Raw genomic sequence first — 18,630 nt, forward strand, 5'->3', positions numbered from 1 at the left:
CGTCAAATAAAGGGTTAATATCCAAAATATATTAGGAATTCATAAAACTTAACAGAAAAACAAAACAAATGATATATATAAAATGAAATATCATAGAATGGTGCTTCCCAGGTGCTGGAGGGTAGGGGTAATGGGGACATGTGTTAAATGGTACAAACTTGCAGTCATAAGATGAATAATTTCTGTAGCTCTAATGTACAGCATGGTGACTACAGTTAACAATACTGTATTGTGTACTTGAAAGTTGTCAAGAGAGTAAATCTTAAATATTCTCATCATCAAAAAAATGCAATTATGTAAGGTGATGGATGTGTCAACTAACCTTACTGTGGTAATCATTTCACAATATATACATATATTAAACCATCACTTTGTATACCTTAAACTTACAAAACTGTTTATGTCAACTAGATCCAATAAATCGGTGGGGGGATGGAAGTAAAATAATTTAAAGAGGACAATGAGGGTAGGGTTAGGTGAAAGGCAGAATCACAGAATGTCACCACCCAAAGAGCTTTTTGATATCTATTCAGGAATTTTAAGTTGGCATCCCAGTGGACGATATTTATTCTAAGGTATGTTCTCTTTGGCCAACACGGGGATTTGGTTTTGTTTTAACTAACCCAACAGAATATTTATAAAGTTCTGAAATTCCAGACTCTCCAGAAAGATGGGAAGCTCTGACAAGCAGAGTCCATATTCCAAGCTGTCAATAATTGGCTGGAATTTAAAAGCAGGAGACGCCTATAGACTTCCAGTTCCAATCCTGTAAAGCCATATAGTCCCCTCGTTCAATGTATAAGGAAACCAAAGATTGCCTAAAATTAGAGTCTGTTGTAAGCAAAGGGGAGGGCTCCGGAGTCTCCCTACAGACAGCAGGAGGCCCAGCTGAAATGGTCTTTGGACTCTGGCAGTGGTGGGCATCGCAGGTGTTAGTGAAGTCTGAGGTCTTCAGGGTTGGAGCTTTGAGCAGGGAGCTCCGGTCCCCAGCTTCCTCCCGGAGGGTCTCCTTCCCCCTCCCCTAATCCCAAAGACTCGCTCTGCACTCCTCAGAGTATCCCCAGCGCCAGCTCCCTGAACGGTGGGATGCACCCTGGGCATTCCTGAAGGAGTCCCCGTGTAGCAGGAGTAGACGTTGTCACTGGGCTCCCCGGAAGACAGGATGTTCGGCTCCCTCACTGGTGACCCCTGTGGAGAGCCACACAGCGGGTGCAGAGGGCCTTACAGGTTCCTCCGACTCACATCATCCGAACTCGGTTATGTGTCCCATTCACACCGGGGTACGAGGGGTCAGAAAGCCTTTCGAGGGGCCGACCCCGCAGCCTGGGGATCCGAGCCACTGAGGCTTGGGCTCCGTGTGCCTCGCGTCCTGGGAGCACCAGGTGCAGGAGGCAGCGCCCACCCTCCGCCTCCGAGCAGAGGCAGGCGGGGGGCCCCGGGGCGGAGCCCAGCGCCGGGCGGGCGCGCCCGGCGGGGTCCCAGACGCCAGGAAGAGCTGCGGGGGCGGAGCGCCAACTCTAGCGGGAACCCGGAGACCGCGACGAGCCACGGAGGCGCGGGGACGAGGAAGAAAGAGGGACACCTCCTGCGCAGCGCCAGTACGGGTTCCCGAGGCGGGAAGCCAGCGGCTCGGCCCGACCCCCGACTCGGGTCTCCGGGGCCGCGGAGCGCGCCGGGGAGGAAGCGCTGAAGCCGGTACGTGCGGAGCTCGGCGCCGGCAGGGGGCTCCATCGGTGGGGTGGGGGCGTCGTCCCGGCTGAGGGCTCCGACGCCCACCTCTTCCTCGGGGGCATTCGGGCTGCTTGGCCTGATGCCACTCTCGGGATGCGCCCGGGCTGGCTCGAAGTAGGGGGTGGGGTGGCGGGGTGCCGGGAGATTACGGGGCAGGGGGCGGTAGGCTGGACTGGGCGGTGTGGCCGCGAGCGGAGGGAGCCAGCGGGTGTCTGGGCGCACGCGCGGGCGCCAAACTGATGAGGAGGGCGTGGACGGGGGCACCTTCGGGAAAGGTGAGCAGAAAAGGGGAAGTGTCCCCGGGAAAATTCCTGCCCACCCTCTTCTCCCTCGACCTCAGTTTTCTTCCCGGCCGGAAGCCCCTCATGCTTTGCTCCTCGATCCTAAATTGCTGCCTAGATTCCCGCCCCTGCAAGGGCAGCACCTTCCGAGCCACACGGCCGCGCCTGGCGGTTAATAAGGGAGAGGATGGGTGGGGCTCCTGGAGCGGGTTGGTCGGGGCGAAGCTGGGGCGCGGACCTGGCCCAGCCCGGGCGCACGCCCCGTCCTCTCGGTCCGGGGACTGAGGAGCAGCGGAGCGTAGAGGCCGGGAGGGCGCGACTCCCGCTTCTCGGACTTGGGCTGCGTGATGTCTGCGGGGACTGCGTGTCCTGGAAAGAAGACACCTCCAGCTGCGGTCTTGAGCCTCCCCTGGGGTACACGGCAGGCGGGCGCGCCGCAGGTTGGAGTGTCCCCGTCACCCTGCGACTGCAGTCCCTTCCGGAGGCAGTCCCTGTCCTTCGTCGTCTCCCTCTTCTAACAGGGCCGGGCCAAACCTACTGTCCAGTTTGGTCCGCTTCTTGCTACCAGCATCCCACGGCCCCTGCACTTGGAGTCCTTTCCTGGTGCGCCAAGAGGCAGGGTGTGGGGAGGGGGTTCATGGCTGGATGGCTGCGGCCTCCATTCTGCAAGCTGCTGAGGCCCGGGTTCTTTTTCCAGTCCCTTAGACACCTTGAACCCAACGGTGCTCTGTCTCCTAACGGCTCAGTACTTCAGAGACTATTTCTTCTCCGTGGGCATCTGGAGGTGCGGAGAATATGGAATATGTCCCGTAAGGGACAGTTCAGCTCTCAGGCCCTCCTGGGTCCTCACTGACACTCCTCCGCCCCCTTGGATGGCTGTTTTCAGTTAGGCAAGGTCTTGGAGGAGCCACCACTTTCAGAGGTCCCAGACTTTGGTGACAAGATATGGTGCCTCCCGGTTAAGGCTGATTCTGGAAGGGAAGTGAGGGGCCTGGTGAAGGGGATAAGGGAGGCAGAAGGGGAAACAGATGGAGGACTTTTTTCTAAAGCTGGTTCTTAAAACGCAGCAGGAGCAGGAGAATTCCCTCCACCTGCAGAATCCTGGTCAGGATCCTCATTCATTGATTCAACAGACCTCTGTCCAGCCCCTACTCTGTGCCAGGCCCTGGGCTAGGCAACAGGAATTTGATTTACCCGAAAACTGGGATTCTGAGAGCATACATCACTGGCCCAAGTTGACTCAGCCTGTCCATATTGAAATGGTGATTTTCAAGTCTGTGGATTGGCCAGAACTGAGGCCAGAACTGGCTGCTTTGGAGGAAACACCCTGCTGTATCCCAGTCCTCTCTCTTTATTGTCCCTGGCCAACAGATGGCACAACACTGTGACTGCCATAGATGCCGGGGCCAGCTGCCTGAAGCAGCCTGGGAAAACTTCCAGAAGACCCTGTGGGGCTTGATGTGGGGAGGGGGAGGGTCACTGGGCAGTCAGACTGACCCTGGCCCCTGGGAAATGTGCAAAGATACACATTCTTCTTGGGTGTCTCTGGAGAGTCCAATCCAACCTGTGCCCAGTCCCTCCTGACAGCTGAATTGCCAGGTGACAGTTCCCCGATTTCTAGATCTCATGTGCCCGCTGCCCTGCACCCCAGGTAGCTCTGCCTGTGGGTGGGCACTGGGGCTGGTTGGCCTACACCTGGGGGGCTCTGGGAGGGTGCTACCAGGTGTTCTCCTGCATTTTGTCCTCTGGTCGTGTCGCCTTCCAGGATCCAGGATGGCACGTTGACTCCTCAAGGATGTGAGCAGGTGGCTAGGATCTCTGACCTCATGAGAACAGAAGGTTTGGACGTCCAGCTCACAGTGCTCAAACCCCAGAGATTCCTGCACACCACTCACCAACAAGCTCCAGCATGGCAGCCCAGAATGGAAACGCTAGTTTGGCAAGCAACTTCAATCCACCCCAAGACCATGCTTCCTCCCTCCCCTTCAACTTCAGTTATGGTGATTACGATCTCCCTCTGGATGAGGATGAAGATATGACCAAGACTCAGACCTTCTTTGCAGCCAAGATCATTATCGGGGTGGCACTGGTGGGCATCATGCTGATTTGTGGCATTGGCAACTTTGTCTTTATCGCTGCTCTCGCCCGCTATAAGAAGCTGCGTAACCTCACCAACCTGCTCATTGCCAACCTGGCCATCTCCGACTTCCTGGTGGCCATTGTCTGCTGTCCCTTCGAGATGGACTACTACGTGGTGCGCCAGCTCTCCTGGGAGCACGGCCACGTGCTCTGTGCCTCTGTCAACTACCTGCGTACCGTCTCGCTCTACGTCTCCACCAATGCCCTGCTGGCCATCGCTATTGACAGGTGAGGATGTTGGGCGGGGTAAAGACGGAGACTGGGCCAGGCTGCCCCTTTCCTCACTTCAACTCCAACAGCTGGTATTACTCCAGATTCAAATGTTCACTGATCTATCAGAGCAAGAGGAGACCTGGTTTCTCCAGTTCTTGCTCTTGTTCTCCCAAATGTGGGCAAGAGTGAGGCTCCTAGGCCCCCCAACTCTAGGCCATGCCCCATATACCACACCTGCCTCGAATACAGGCTTGTCCTATCACTGTAAGTGGCACCAAACACACAAAGCAAAAGCAGCAAGTTCAGGCAGGTTCCTACTTAGAAGCCACATTAACCAGATTAACCAGGGTAGCTTCCAGTCACAACAGCATTATCTCCTTTCAAGTCTTTCCTGTAACCACTACCCAGATCAAGATATAGAACATTCCCATCCCCTGGAAAGCTTCCTGTGCCCCTCACCAGTCAGTCTTCCACCCCAAGTAACCATTGATCTGGTATGATCTGATCATCATAGTTTAGTTTCGCCGTTTCTTTAATTTCATAAAAATGGAATCATACAGTATGTACTCTTGTTTCTGGTGACTTTGCTGCAGAGCTGATTTTAAAATGAGATTACTGGGTTTGGTTGCAAGAAAAAAAGGGAAGGACATGCTTACCTTTCTTTTTGCATGTATTTGCATATATTTTCATGAGATGCTCTAGAAGTCCTAGAGTAAAATTTCTAATAGCAGCTTTGGACAAATCTGACACATGTTTTATTTATGTAAACAGTAGGTCAGCATTGGACTCACCACTGGCTCTGTTGGAGGGCAATTGATGTCATATCTTTTTGGTCCACCATTGTGAGTTGTGCTGAAAGTCTTTTTGCTGATGTGTTTTTTAATCATCTTTTTTCCTTTTTGTCTCCTTTCAACTCCAGTTTTTCCCTCATTTTCAGTGCTACTTAGGTTTTTTGTCCTTTTTAATCAACCAGTTGATTATTTTCCATTTATGATAATATAATACACATTCAGGTATTGGAGGCATCTTCCTTCTTTTAACCTAATTCCTACAGGAAAAACAATTTTGTTATCACAGCTCTGAGGTTCTCAAGCCCTGAAACCAATGTTTATGAAACTTACCTATTTACCAACTGCACAGAATTCCCCAGGGGAAATGATACAAAGTATCATTGATCTTCAAAACTATAAGGTAATAAATTTGTGTTTAAGCCACTGAGTTTGTAGTAATTTGTTACAGCAGCAACACTAAGCTGATACACTCAGCCACCACAGAGAGACAGTGATAGTGAGGTGTTCCTGCCCTAGTTGAGGATGGAATAGCCCATTTGTCCCAGTATCTAGCCCTGTGAGCCTTGTGCCAGTCATGTGAGCCTTGTGCAAGTCATGCAGGTTAACTTGGAAAAGCTGGGTCCCATGAATGGGTGAAGAACTCCAGCAACCATTGCTCATTAGTATATCCAGCTAGGGTGCAGCCAGTGGTTGGGGTGGGATCCAACTTGTCTCGGGTCTTCAGAAAGCTGCAAACTGCAGGGAGCCATGCTGCCACGGGGGTTTCCTAATTGAATTCTGTGGGTTAGAGCTGCCAGTGGGCCAGAGACAGGCAAGAGAAAATAAAACAATTTTATGACAGAAGTATTGCCAGGGACAGACAGAAATAACATGGCAAAAGGCCTGCTTGGTCAAGTCAGAAACTTGAAAAGGTGACCAAAAGGTCTAGTGACAAAAGAAGGGCACACTGGATAGAATTTCTACAGGTGGCCTCCTGCTTTTGGTCACAACCTGACTCAGTCTCCAGGTATGGGGCACATGCTCATTTCCAAGGTTGAACTGTTTCTTCCCTACCCCTCATGCCTCTTCTCTTCCTCCACTTTCTCCACCACCTCCTCCTCTCTCCCCATAAAATGCACAGGAATGATTCCAGGACACTAAAGTATCTAAACCAGTGTTGTTAGGTTTCTCTGGAAAGAAGGTATTCAACCGATACAAATAAGCTGATTCCCCACAGAGGGCTCCAACCTCTTTCCCAGGCAACGTTGCTCACTGGAAAGAGCAGGATAAAAGTTTTATGCTGTGTGCTGCTTTATGGTGTCAAGGCAACTTTATACACCTTCTCGTCTGAGCTTGTAACAGCCCCAAGAGTGGGTGTAAAAGCTTTATATCCAGACTGGATTCCGTTCTGGCACCAAGTGAGCTTGGGAAAGTTATTTATATCTCACTAGATTCCACAGATTCCACCCTTAGCCCACCCTTCCTCCCCTGCTCTGTAATGCAGGATGACACCTGAGTGGGGAAGAGAGAAAGCCCCAGTGCACAGCCCTTCTTCCACCTCTCCACCATGAGCTATTTGGATTGAAGAGTTTTGAAAGAATTATGTGTTTAGGCAGAATGGCAAATTTAGGCAGACTGAAAGCCAAGGTGGTATCAGTAGTAGGTCTTATAATCATGATAGGCCACATGTATTTATTGAACACTCACACCAGTAATGATTCTAAGCACACAGCATTGTTATTGATGGCTTCCCTCCCCCACTAGATATCTCGCTATCGTTCACCCCTTGAAACCACGGATGAATTATCAAACTGCCTCCTTCCTGATCGCTTTGGTCTGGATGGTGTCCATCCTCATCGCCATCCCATCAGCCTACTTCGCAACAGAAACCGTCCTCTTCATCGTCCAAAGCCAGGAAAAGATCTTCTGCGGTCAGATCTGGCCAGTGGACCAGCAGCTCTACTATAAATCCTACTTCCTCTTCATCTTCGGCATCGAGTTCCTGGGCCCCGTGGTCACCATGACCCTGTGCTACGCCAGGATCTCCCGGGAACTCTGGTTCAAGGCCGTCCCTGGTTTCCAGACGGAGCAGATCCGGAAGCGCCTGCGCTGCCGCCGGAAGACGGTCCTGGTGCTCATGTGCATTCTCACCGCCTACGTGCTGTGCTGGGCGCCCTTCTACGGCTTCACCATCGTGCGCGACTTCTTCCCCACCGTGTTCGTCAAGGAGAAGCACTACCTCACGGCCTTCTACGTCGTCGAGTGCATCGCCATGAGCAACAGCATGATCAACACCGTGTGCTTCGTGACCGTCAAGAACAACACCATGAAGTACTTCAAGAAGATGCTGCTGCTCCACTGGCGTCCCTCCCACCGCGGGAGCAAGTCCAGCGCCGACCTCGACCTCAAAACCAGCGGCCTGCCAGCCACGGAAGAGGTGGACTGTATCAGGCTCAAGTGACCCACGGGTGGTTCACAGTTGAAAACCCAAAAGCCAGTACTTGGAGGACAACTCGCCAGTAACCAGGTTCACCAGCTGCACAGAGAATGGGCGACTGGGTTCACCCACCACTGCCCACAAGGAGCTGGGTGCTTCTGGAGTCCTAACATGCGATAAAGCAAGACACAAACCACAGCAGCTGACGTTCACTGATGTCTGCTCAACACCTACTATGTCCACAGCCACACCAGTGAGATTAGACGGGGGCAACGGGAGCTGATATTTACTGATTACCTACTGTGTGCAAAAATATTTAAATAGCAAAATGAAATGACAGATGCTAGTGGAGTCGCCAGGCTACATCCAGATATTTAGGTGGTCAGACAGACCACAGATGGTTGTCTGGGCTCATTCGTCACCTTCCCTCCTTCTGTATTTGTCAGTGCAAAAAGTCAAAAGGCTGCAGAATACAGCGCTTAGACACGTGGATAAGTTAAGAGCGTGGGGTTTACAGCCTCATGAGAAGAGAGTTCATGCCATCACACTGAGCTTTCCCACCCAGCTCTCAAGACCTCCCTAGAACATTCTCTAGGATTGTAACTGCCAGAAAAGAATTTTTCTCATAACCGGGTCATTGATTATCTATAATGGTATAAGTTCAAAGGAAAGAATCAAAAAATCTCTTTTCCACTGATGTTTGAAACCCCATCATTCTTTTGGGTGAAGACAGACAATCCTGAAATGAGGAACACATCCAGTTCCCCACACCTTAACGTAAAGGATGTCAGGAGCTCTAGTGTCAGGGAGGAAGGAGACAGAGAAATGTGTGGCGTTTGCCCCTCGCAATGAACATAACCTGTGTGGCCATTTTGCTAAGGCCTGGACCACTTTTTGAGAACACACACTCTTTTGTAAAGATGAGCTCCACTTGGAATCCAAGGACCTGGGTTCAAGTCCTAACTCATGTGACCTAGATGTTTACTCTCTCTGCATTTCAGTTTTGCTTCAGTGAAATAGAAATGAAAACATCTTCTCTATCTATCTTATACGACTGTTGGGAGAGCCTGTTGAGGTCATAGTTTGCGAAAGTGCTTTTCAACTATACACTTATTCATAAGTGATGTTAAACAGTTTGTTTGGGCTCCATCCTCTGTGGCTTATTATAGAGAAACACTCCCACTCTTTCATCCTTATTCTTTGGACTAGTGACCACTGAACTCTTCAAAGTGCAGCCCATCTATATGAGGGCAAAAAAGGAATCCTTGTCCTGGGTTATAATCAGGGAGATTCAACCTCATAGTCTCAGTGACCCGCCCCTTCTCCCCAACATTCAGTATCCCCATGGTCATAGAAGTGTTGACAATTTTCCCTGCGTGTTACCAAACAGCACACCCTAGGGCTGCCTAAATGTGTATACATCTGTAGTCACTGTTAATATTTGTCCTCCTTTCTTCCTGATTCATTTTGAAGCAGAGACAGTACAAATGGTAACTGGTTTGGGATTGACCCAAATGACCCACATTTGGATAATTCCTGCTTTTCTATAGAGAAGGGGTTATTTAGTTGTTTGCTTATGTGTGTGTGTTTAATTAAAATTGTTGGTTTTTTAAATCCAACAGTGAAGTTTCAATCAACATTTTCTTCCATCACCACCCAGGAGCTTCACCTTCATCAAAATCACTGTACCCTCAGAAAATGCAAACTCATCTTAACATTAGGCTAAGCCAAATTGTTTATATTCTGGTTTTACAAAATTATGTAATGCATTCTAAAGCCAAGCAAGTAAATGTTTGGGGTTACCTGCATTTTCACAAATATAATAACTTCATTTTTACTTAATATCCCTGTCCTCACTCTTCTCCTAATAAGGTGATTCTTTAAGAGTAGACTGTTACCAATTGTGTCTGGCAAAAAGAATTCAGCCCCTTTTTCCTTTTTATATTAAAATGTACCATCCTCCCTTCATTTAAATTTAATGGAAAAACTTTTGTAAATATCAGTGTGTATTTATGATTTTCCAGTGAATAAAAGTGTTATGTTGTTATCAAATGAAATAATTAACACATGGTATCTTAACCACACTGTTCATGCATTTCCCCCATTAATCTTCGATATGTTAGTATGTTTAGGTATAAATGAAGTAATAGCCATCTAAACAGTTCAACCCTGAAGCAGAGGAGGAAGTTCTTAAAGACATTTTTAGGACAGTGGCAGCTCATACCAGCAACCAGTCTCATCTTGGTCACACCCCTCAAGCTGACAGCCCAGGAGGGTGCTCATGCATGTTAATCAGAGAGACACACTCCATGGTCACGTTACCCCTTCGTTTTAAAATCATCTTTGTTTAGTGAAAACTGCTGTTTGCATGGAGACTGTTGATTCATCTAACTGGTGTTAAGGTAATAAATTAATTGCACTTCTGTTTACCCTTTTCTTAAGACTGATTAATGCTAAGCCTAAGATACTTGTAAACATGCTGAGATATATAAACATTTACACATACTATTATAGATTGAAAATTTAATCTCCTTTGGCAAAACAGATCCATATCTTCTGCCAGAACAAGAGAAAATATGGCTTTGTGATGATGCTATTAGAGATTTTTCTTTGAGCATCTGATATCTAAAATAAGTTAATTCTCAAATTGAAGAAATCAAAAGGTCGCTTCAGGATCTTTGGGGATAAAATCCAATTCCAGACTTGTGATTAGAAAACTTCAAGTGAGTTCTGTGTCTGGGGGAAAATGTTGGCTTTGAATCATATCTCCTTAATTTAACCATTATCTCCCCTTTGGGCTTAAGAAGACACACAAACACATATGCACGCATGCCCATGTCTCAGTAGGACACCAAAGGAGGAAAAGGACTTTTAAGGGATATAATTCAACTCACTCCTTTCTTAGATGAGAAGATCTAAATACCAAAGGAGGAAATGACTTGCTTAAGGATGCAACGCTAACACTTGCTGGGGCCAAAACATTACCCCAAGGTCTCACTCTGGTCCAGTGAACTGCACTCAGCAACTGCCCTCCTGAGTCCAAAGGAGAGAACCTCCTCTATAAATGTTTAAAGGGCCATTTAAGCTGGTTCCTAACCTCTTGGGAGAATCTTAAACTGCACAAAAGATACCTTTCTTCCCTCTGGCAAGCAAAGAGTGCATCCCACCCGAGGGACTTCATCACTCAGACTCTAGGATTGCAGAGAAATCAGAACTACACCAGGGTCACTCTGGTGCTCCTGATGTTCTTGCTCCCTGAGAGAAATGCTCCCACTGGGAGAGGTCTGAACACACTGGACTTGAATGTATGAGGAGCTGTTTGGACGTGGGCTAGATCTGCGTGGGAGAGCAGGTTGTGATGAGGTGACTCTGGCTCCAGGAAAACCAGGTGATGGGAGAAGGGGCAGAAGTTCTCTCTTGCTTTGTTTCACATTCAGACAAAGCAAGTCCGGGGCCAGAGTGTGCAGTCTTCACACAAGTTCTTTACTAGCAGACTCTGAGCAGGGGTCATTCTTTGTGCCTCCCAGGAACCTAATGCCTTCCGGTCCTCAGGTCAGACTCTCTCCTGAGGTACACCAGCCAGGCCACACATCACCTCCTGGGGTTGCTTGAATCACTTATTCCTTTACGGATGCTCAAAGAGCTCCAGATACAGGACAGTTTTTCCAAGAGATCAACTGGTGTGAAAAAAAAATGTGTTTGGTACTTTCTTCAAATATAATAAATTGGTAGGAGGTGAGAGATTCATTGGAACTTGGAAAGAATGAGTAATCATTGAATAGAGGAACGTAGGCAGGGGGCTTTGCCTCCAAGAAGCAGGGAGGTCAGCTCTTGGAAGAGAAGGCCATGTAGGCGCAAGGTCCTGTGTCCCTTTGTTGACTCCTTGTACTGAATTTTCACAAATGAGCCATAGGTTGAGACAAAGAGGTAGTCCAGAATCTCATTTAATGCTGACCTTGGATTCCCAGCTAGGAAGGCAAGAAGGACAAAGTCAAAAAAAGGAGATGTGTTGACAAAAGCAGAGGTTGGAATGATGTGTTTTTGAAGATGAAGGAAAGCCACAAGCCAAGGAAAGCACACACCTAAAAACTGAAAAAAAAGGCAACAAAGAAATTTCCTCCTAGAACCTCCAGAAGGAATGCAACCTTGTTAACACCTTGATTTTAGCCTCACAAGCTCTTTTTGGACTCCTGACCTCCAGAACTGTAAGAAAATTACTTTGTGTTGTTTTAAGCCACTAAGTTTGTGTCAATTTGTTACAGCAATAATAGGAAACTAACATACCCAGGTACCAATTCCATTGCTGTCTTTGAGGTTGAAAAATCAAGAGCACTTTGGTCCTCCCCAAACTGAATGACTCTAACTAGACACGTACCCTCTGGTACATCAGTGAGGACAACACGAGGAATGTAGCCAATATTGTGTAATAGCTGTAAAGAGAAAGTAACCTTTAAAATTGCATAATTTTTTTTTTGAAAAGAGCCTCCTGTATAAATTACTTCAGAGATCCCCAAGTGAAGAGACAAACGTGAGACACTGTGGTGCAGACCTCCCCCTGCTCCTAGCATCCACCTCTCTTCCTCCATGAGAGGTTTGGGGTCTTTCCTAAATGATAATTCTGTTTTGGTGCCATGGCTGGTTGAAGCTGATGATCCTCTGATTCTCCTCCTTCCTGAGATCCTCGAGTGTTAACTAGAATGTCCTCCTAGGGTTCAAACTCTGAGTTACCCCACTATTGTAATTAGGTCAAAATCTGGCCCTGAGACCAGAGTTCAGGTGGAAGTGGTTGACTGGGAAATAGTTAAGTCCCTCCTCCTACACTGCTGGTGGGAATGTAAGTTGGTGCAGCCACTGTGGAGAACAGCTTGGAGCTTCCTTAAAAAAACTAAAAATAGACTCACCATATGATCCAGCAGTCCCACTCCTGGGCATCTATCCAGCAAAGATGAAAACTCTAATTCTAAAAGATACATGCACCCCAATGTTCATAGGAGTACTGTTTACAATAGCCAAGACATGGAAGCAATCTAAATTTCCATTGACTGATGAATATTTAAAGAAGATGTGCCATATATATGTGTTTGTGTATATATATATACACACACACACACAATAAAATATTATTCAGCCATGAAAAGGAATGAAATAATGCCATTTGCAGCTGCATGGATGGACCTAGAGATCATCATACTAAGTGAAGTAAGCCAGACAGAGAAAGACAAATATCATATGGTATCACTTCTATGTGGAATCTTAAAAAAAATGATACAAATGAACTTAGTTACAAAACATAAATAGAGTCATAGACATAGAAAACAAACTTATACTTACCAAAGCGGAAAGTTGGGGAGGGATACATTAGGAGTTTGGGATTAAAAGATACACACTACTATATATAAAATAGATAAACAATAAGGACCTATTGTATGGCACAGGGAACTATATTCAGTATTTTGTAATAACCTATAATGGAAAAGAATCTGAAAAAGAATATATGTGTGTGTGAGTGTGTGTGTGTGTGTGTGCACGCACGCATGTGTAAGTGAATCGCTTTGCTATATACTTGAAACTAACCAACATTTTAAATCAACTATACATCAATAAAAAAAGAAAATAGTAAGTTATTTAATGAATTAGATAATTAATTAATTAAGGAGAAACCAGTAAGAGAGTGGGGAAAGTGGAAGAAGAAGCCAAGTAGGCGAACATTTCAGCTGGGGCCCCAGGCTCAGCCTGACCCCGTGGGGACCTCTGGAGCATATATGATACCCTCAGACTTTGTCCACCTTGGGGAGCTGAGCTTCTGTGTTGCTGAAAGATCGGCTCCCGTCCTTGACGAGCCAAATAACCCAGAGACAAGGTCTTGGAGCTTAGAAGAAAAGAGGCAATTTTATTGCTTTGCTGGGCAAAGGGGACTCATAGCAGGCTAGTGTCGTCAAAACAGTGACCCCACCTTGGAGATGGGGTGGGGTGATCATATAGCTAGAGCTCAAAGAATAAAGCATTGATAAGAAGCAAAAGAATCATTTTCACATCAGATGACTTAGAATAGTGACATGATGCCTCCAGGTGACCAATTCTATACAGGCCAGTGGTTAGATCTCTTTATCTCACAAGCACTCAAGGTGGGGTCTTCTTGGTAATTCAGGCTACTTAGTATGGTTACAGTCCTGTGACCTTCTCCTTGATTATTGCTTTCAATTACTGGAATAAAGTAGAAACAGTAAGATCAATAGCTTCAGTTTTAACAATAGGCCTGGAACTGTGAGTAGCAACTCGTCATTCAGGTCACTTGACCATTTTAAGGGCAAGCATAAGAATAAGCCTTCTGTTAGCCTAAGTGCGGCCATTTTATTAATCCTCCATCTGTACTCCCACACCTGTCCTCGGCAAGGAAGGGAGGAGTTTAGGGGAGGGCATAGAACTCCCAGGCCCACTCTCTTTTGGGCAAGGCAGCTCTACCACCCAAGACAATCTTAAAAGGTACAGGTGCCAGTGTTCATAGCAAAACCCACAGCAGCTGAGGGTGTACACGGAGGGCTGGGCAGAGGGATCTCAGGGGTTCTGGGCAGCATAACAACAGTGTCCACAACACACACCAGCTTGTCTCCTAAAACTGAGAGCCACTATTGTTCTACTTCAGGGCAGCAGACATCTCGTCCCTCCTGACGCTGTTGCTCAGACCCCCATGCAGTTCTGAGGATGCTCTGGTTGGTTTTCCAGCCCTGGCCCCCAGCTTTGTCCAGCTCCTCTCATTTCTCACTCTGTCCTGTGGAATAGCCGTGACCTGATAGTGAGGACAAAAGCAGCATTCGAAGGGAAGCCCTTTTCTCTCCTCTTATTGCAGTCATTTTTCTGGCTTCCCTGTGGATTCTGTATAGATCTGCCCCTCACCTTTGCCTGATGCCTCAGAATAAGACTGAATGAATGAATAGCCAGACCTGTTGGGAGCTGCCTCCCAGATGGGGTGACCTGAGCCCCAGGCAGCTGGGGTGGGCACTGGACCCCCCACGGCTGAATCTTTTCAAGCTCAACTCAACAGTCTGCCATTGTGTCTTTGTTATTTTTTGGCAGATTGCTGTATTCTAAAAACAGAAGAAAGAACTTTTGTATCTCCAGGGAATCAGGATGTAGGGGGGTGGGGTCATTCCAAGATAAGTAAACTGAGACAGAAACGGGACAGGGCCTCCAACTGCTCCTCATCTCCCCACTGTCTCTGTCAGTACAGGAGTCATTTGCAAACTACAAAATCAAAAAAATGTGGCTTGTTACTGACTTAAAAAGCCACTTCCTACATTACCTGGGCAGTTTGGGATCTTCCATTCATCCTTACACACACACACACACACACACACACACACACACGGTCCTAACTGGGTACAGAGTGGATAAATGCCAAATGCTCCTGCCCTGACTGCACTCTGAAGCGAAATCTGTGTGTGATATTTGAATTTCTAAATAGGGGAAATTCAGAAAAGGAAATTGTCCTGAAAAGATGAACTTAGTTACAAAACAGAAACAGACTCACAGACATAGAAAACAAACTTACGGTTACCAGTGAGGGAAGGGGGTGCGAAGGCATAAATTGAGAGTTCAAGATTTGCAGATACTAATATATATGTAATATAGATAAACAACAAGTTTACGCTGTATAGCACAGGGAACTATATTTGACACCTTGTAGTAACTTATGGTGAAAAAGAATCTGAAAACAAATATATGTATGTTCCTATATGACTGAAGTATTACGCTGTACACCAGAAATTAATGCAACATTGTAAACTGACTATATGTCAACAAAAATATATTAAAAACAAATATTTTAAATATATTTAAATAGCAAATATTTATAAATACATTAAATTTTTATTTTCATCTTTTAAATACTTCAAATATACAAAAATATTATACTTTAATATTTAAATATTAAAATACAATATTCAAATACACAACTTTATGGCTGAGTTTTATATATAAACATTTAAGCTGTATATTATAATTAAAATTTATATATTATGAAATTTATATATACAAATATATGTTTATAAATATATTACACAAAATAAGTTGTATAATACAAGCATGTGTCGTGTGTAGGGAATAATTTACAAATGTATTTGTAATTTATATCTGCCTATATAATTTATCAAAATGAGAGCCACCTATACATTCTGCTCTGCAGTCTGCCTATTGTAAGCCTCTTTCCACTCAGTCCATGCTCTTTAGAGCATGACTGTAAGGCCTGTGATGTGATCATCATATTGTCACAGCTTGATCACCTAGCTGGATCCCAGGGTTGGATGTTTAGGTGGACAGACTTGCAAAATTCATTCAGTTTAGGGATTTTTTTCCCTCCTTATCTTTAAGGCAGAGAGTTGGTCTGGGGTAGCCAAAGGTAGATGAGGACTGAGAGGAAGGCAAAAACCTCTCTGGTTTGTGTCCCCTCCTCATAACTTCTTCTCCCAGAAGACCTCACAGGGGCCCACGGTCCTTGAGTTAATTAGAAATGCTTGGGGGCAGGAGAGGGTATAGCTCAGTGGTAAAGTGCGTGCTTCATATGCGCAAGGTCCTGGGTTCAGTCCCCACTACCTCCATTTAAAAATAAAAAATTTTAAAGAAAGGAAATGCTTGGGGAGCAGGGAGTGACTGTGGGAGATTGTATCTCTCAAGGCTCCATGAAACATGATGTTGCATGGGGTTGTGGAATGCATTATTTATTTTCAAATCCTCCCTGCCTCTAGGCAGGTAATTCAGCATTTCCACAGTCTGTCTATACCACTAGTCTAGTTAGGACATGGAGGCTGACTTTGGATGCTAGATACTCAAGACAAATTATAAGTGCTAGTGTATGCTTGAGGCTGATTGGCAGTTTGAGGCTTTATACCAATTTTTAAAACAGTAAGATTCAGTCTTCATCTTTTCTCTTTAGAAAAATTCCAGGAAGAAGGAACGTTATTTTCTGGTATAATTTGTCCATATCTCTGCCTGTCATCATTCATGAGGCCAACATAGTCTTCCAAATTTCTGCAGGAGGATTGCTCCCAGCAACAACCTGCTTGTTAAGACCCACTTGTCTGTCTCACCTCACTGCGCCACTGCAGGTCTGCCCTGGGCTCACTTCCAAGCAAACTCCTTGTCTCAGGGTCTACTCCTGGAGAAGCCCAACTAAAGCATAGCAGCTTAATGGATTTGTTGGTTCTTCCTCTAAGTCTCTAAGTGTAGTTCTTCAGACTCCAGTGTAGACAGGAAGCAATTTTCACAGAGGACTTTAGTACATGTAAATGACATTCAGATCAATCCCACTCAGTGGGCAGAGTAAGAACTACTGTTATTTCTGCAAACCTAATTATGCTGACGCCCACCAAATGCCAGAAGAGACGCTGTCAAAACAAAGATCAGAGAGACAAATGCAGCAAAGCCATCAGCCCTGGCCAGTGCAATCAACTCCCGGACGGAGAAGACTACATCATCAGGAGTTCTGATTTCCAAAGTGGGGAGGGGGAAAGCAGGAGATGTTTTAGCTGTTTCCCTTCTGAAACATCCTCCGCAGCCTTTGTCCAGTTATGTTTCCACTCCCTCGAATCTCTCTTCGTCTCCAAAAGAACCTCTGTCCTGTGCTAAGTAGTGAGATTCTTACAAGGAAACAAGGGCACCCCGTCCACCTATTGTTGGACAAGGCTCATATCTAAGGCTCGTTCTTGATTCCTCTTTCTCTCGCTACCTTGCATCCAACTCACCAGCAGACTCCACAGGTCCTACTTCTAAAATATATCCCCAGGGTCCCTTACCTCTCGCTTCCCAGCCCTGCGACCCAGGTCCAAGCCACCAGCAGCAGAATACTCAGCTTTGAAGGCCAGTGGGGCTTCATTGCAGACGCTCCACTGGACTGTAGGAAACTGAGACTTTACTCTTGAAGACTGCACAGACTCTCACATGCACCGGGACCAAGGATAGAAGCAGTGTTCTCATAGGCGCCTGGACCAGACCTGCCTGCTGGTCTTGGAGGATCTCCTGGGGAGGTGGACGTGGCTGTGGCTCACCCTGGGGACATAAAAGCTGATGGCAGATGCAGAGTACTCATTCACGAGAACCTTCCTGGAGGCTGACACCTTGCTTGGGTCATTAACCCCAAGACCCAGCCCCACCCAACAGCCTGTAGGCTTAAGTGCCGGGATGCCTCAGGCCAAACAACTAACTGGGTGGGAACACAGCCCCACCCATCAGCGGATAGGGGCATGAAGACTTCCTGAGCCCACAGCCACCTCCAGACATGTCTCTAGACCCTGCCCATCAGGTGGTTAGGACCAGCTCCACCAGTGGGCAGGCACAGGCCCCTCCCACGAGCGAGGAAACCTGCACAAGCCTCTAGTCCAGTCTCACCCAGCAGGGGGCAGACACCAGAAACAGGCTTTCTGGGACATTCAACAAAATAACAGCAGGGCAACTGAGGGAGGTAAGCCACCACCCAGGGAGAGCCTGACAGCCGGCTATAAAAGCTCATCTCTTTTAAAAAAGGAAAATAAAACAATAGATGGGCTTAATTATAAACTTCCTGCAGGGGAGGGTGGTATAGCTCAGCAGCAGAGCACGTGCATACAATGCACAATCCCCGGTTCCTCCACTGAAAAAATAAAGGGGAGAGAGCACTGCTCAAGCGTAGAGCACATGCTTAGGATGCACAAGGTCCTGGGTTCAACGCCCAGTACCTGTTCTAAAAATAAATAAACCTAATTACCTCCCTCTGCCATAAATAAATAAATAAATAAACAAACAAACAAACAAACAAACAAGTAAGTAAGTAAGTAAGTTTTAAAGTTAAGAAACTTCATTAGGACTAGAACCAGATTTTGCTGTCATTGTATCCCTCGGGTTACCTAACACAGTAGTGTCTTAGTTTGACTTACCAATTTCTTTTTTCTTTTACAGTTTTTTTTCTTTTTTCTTTATACTTTTCTTTTCCTGTTGTATTCTGCTCAAGAACTCTTCACCTACTCCAAGTCATGAGGTGGTCTCCCACGTTTTCTTCAAAAGCTTTATTGTTTTCCCTTTCACATTTAGA

The 18,630-nt window shown here is 46.4% G+C and overlaps 1 protein-coding gene across 1 annotated transcript; it reads left to right on the forward strand.

The window, feature by feature from the left end:
- The first annotated feature begins 3,921 nt into the window (after positions 1-3,921).
- On the forward strand, positions 3,922-9,463 carry PROKR2 (prokineticin receptor 2). The gene is made up of 2 exons (XM_072943565.1): positions 3,922-4,379; positions 6,899-9,463. The coding sequence occupies exons 1-2, from the start codon at positions 3,922-3,924 to the stop codon at positions 7,593-7,595; spliced, it is 1,155 nt and encodes a 384-aa protein (XP_072799666.1). The 3' UTR covers positions 7,596-9,463.
- Positions 9,464-18,630: the final 9,167 nt, after the last annotated feature.

This window comes from Vicugna pacos, chromosome 19, assembly GCF_048564905.1.
Source record: "Vicugna pacos chromosome 19, VicPac4, whole genome shotgun sequence".
Taxonomy (NCBI): Eukaryota; Metazoa; Chordata; class Mammalia; order Artiodactyla; family Camelidae; genus Vicugna; species Vicugna pacos.

Bases quoted from the DNA above. Each gene is read 5' to 3' on its own strand.
- PROKR2 (XM_072943565.1), top strand. From the start codon at position 3,922: ATGGCAGCCCAGAATGGAAACGCTAGTTTGGCAAGCAACTTCAATCCA. The intron at 4,380-6,898 runs GTGAGGATGTTG...CTCCCCCACTAG, and splicing joins CTGGCCATCGCTATTGACAG to ATATCTCGCTATCGTTCACC.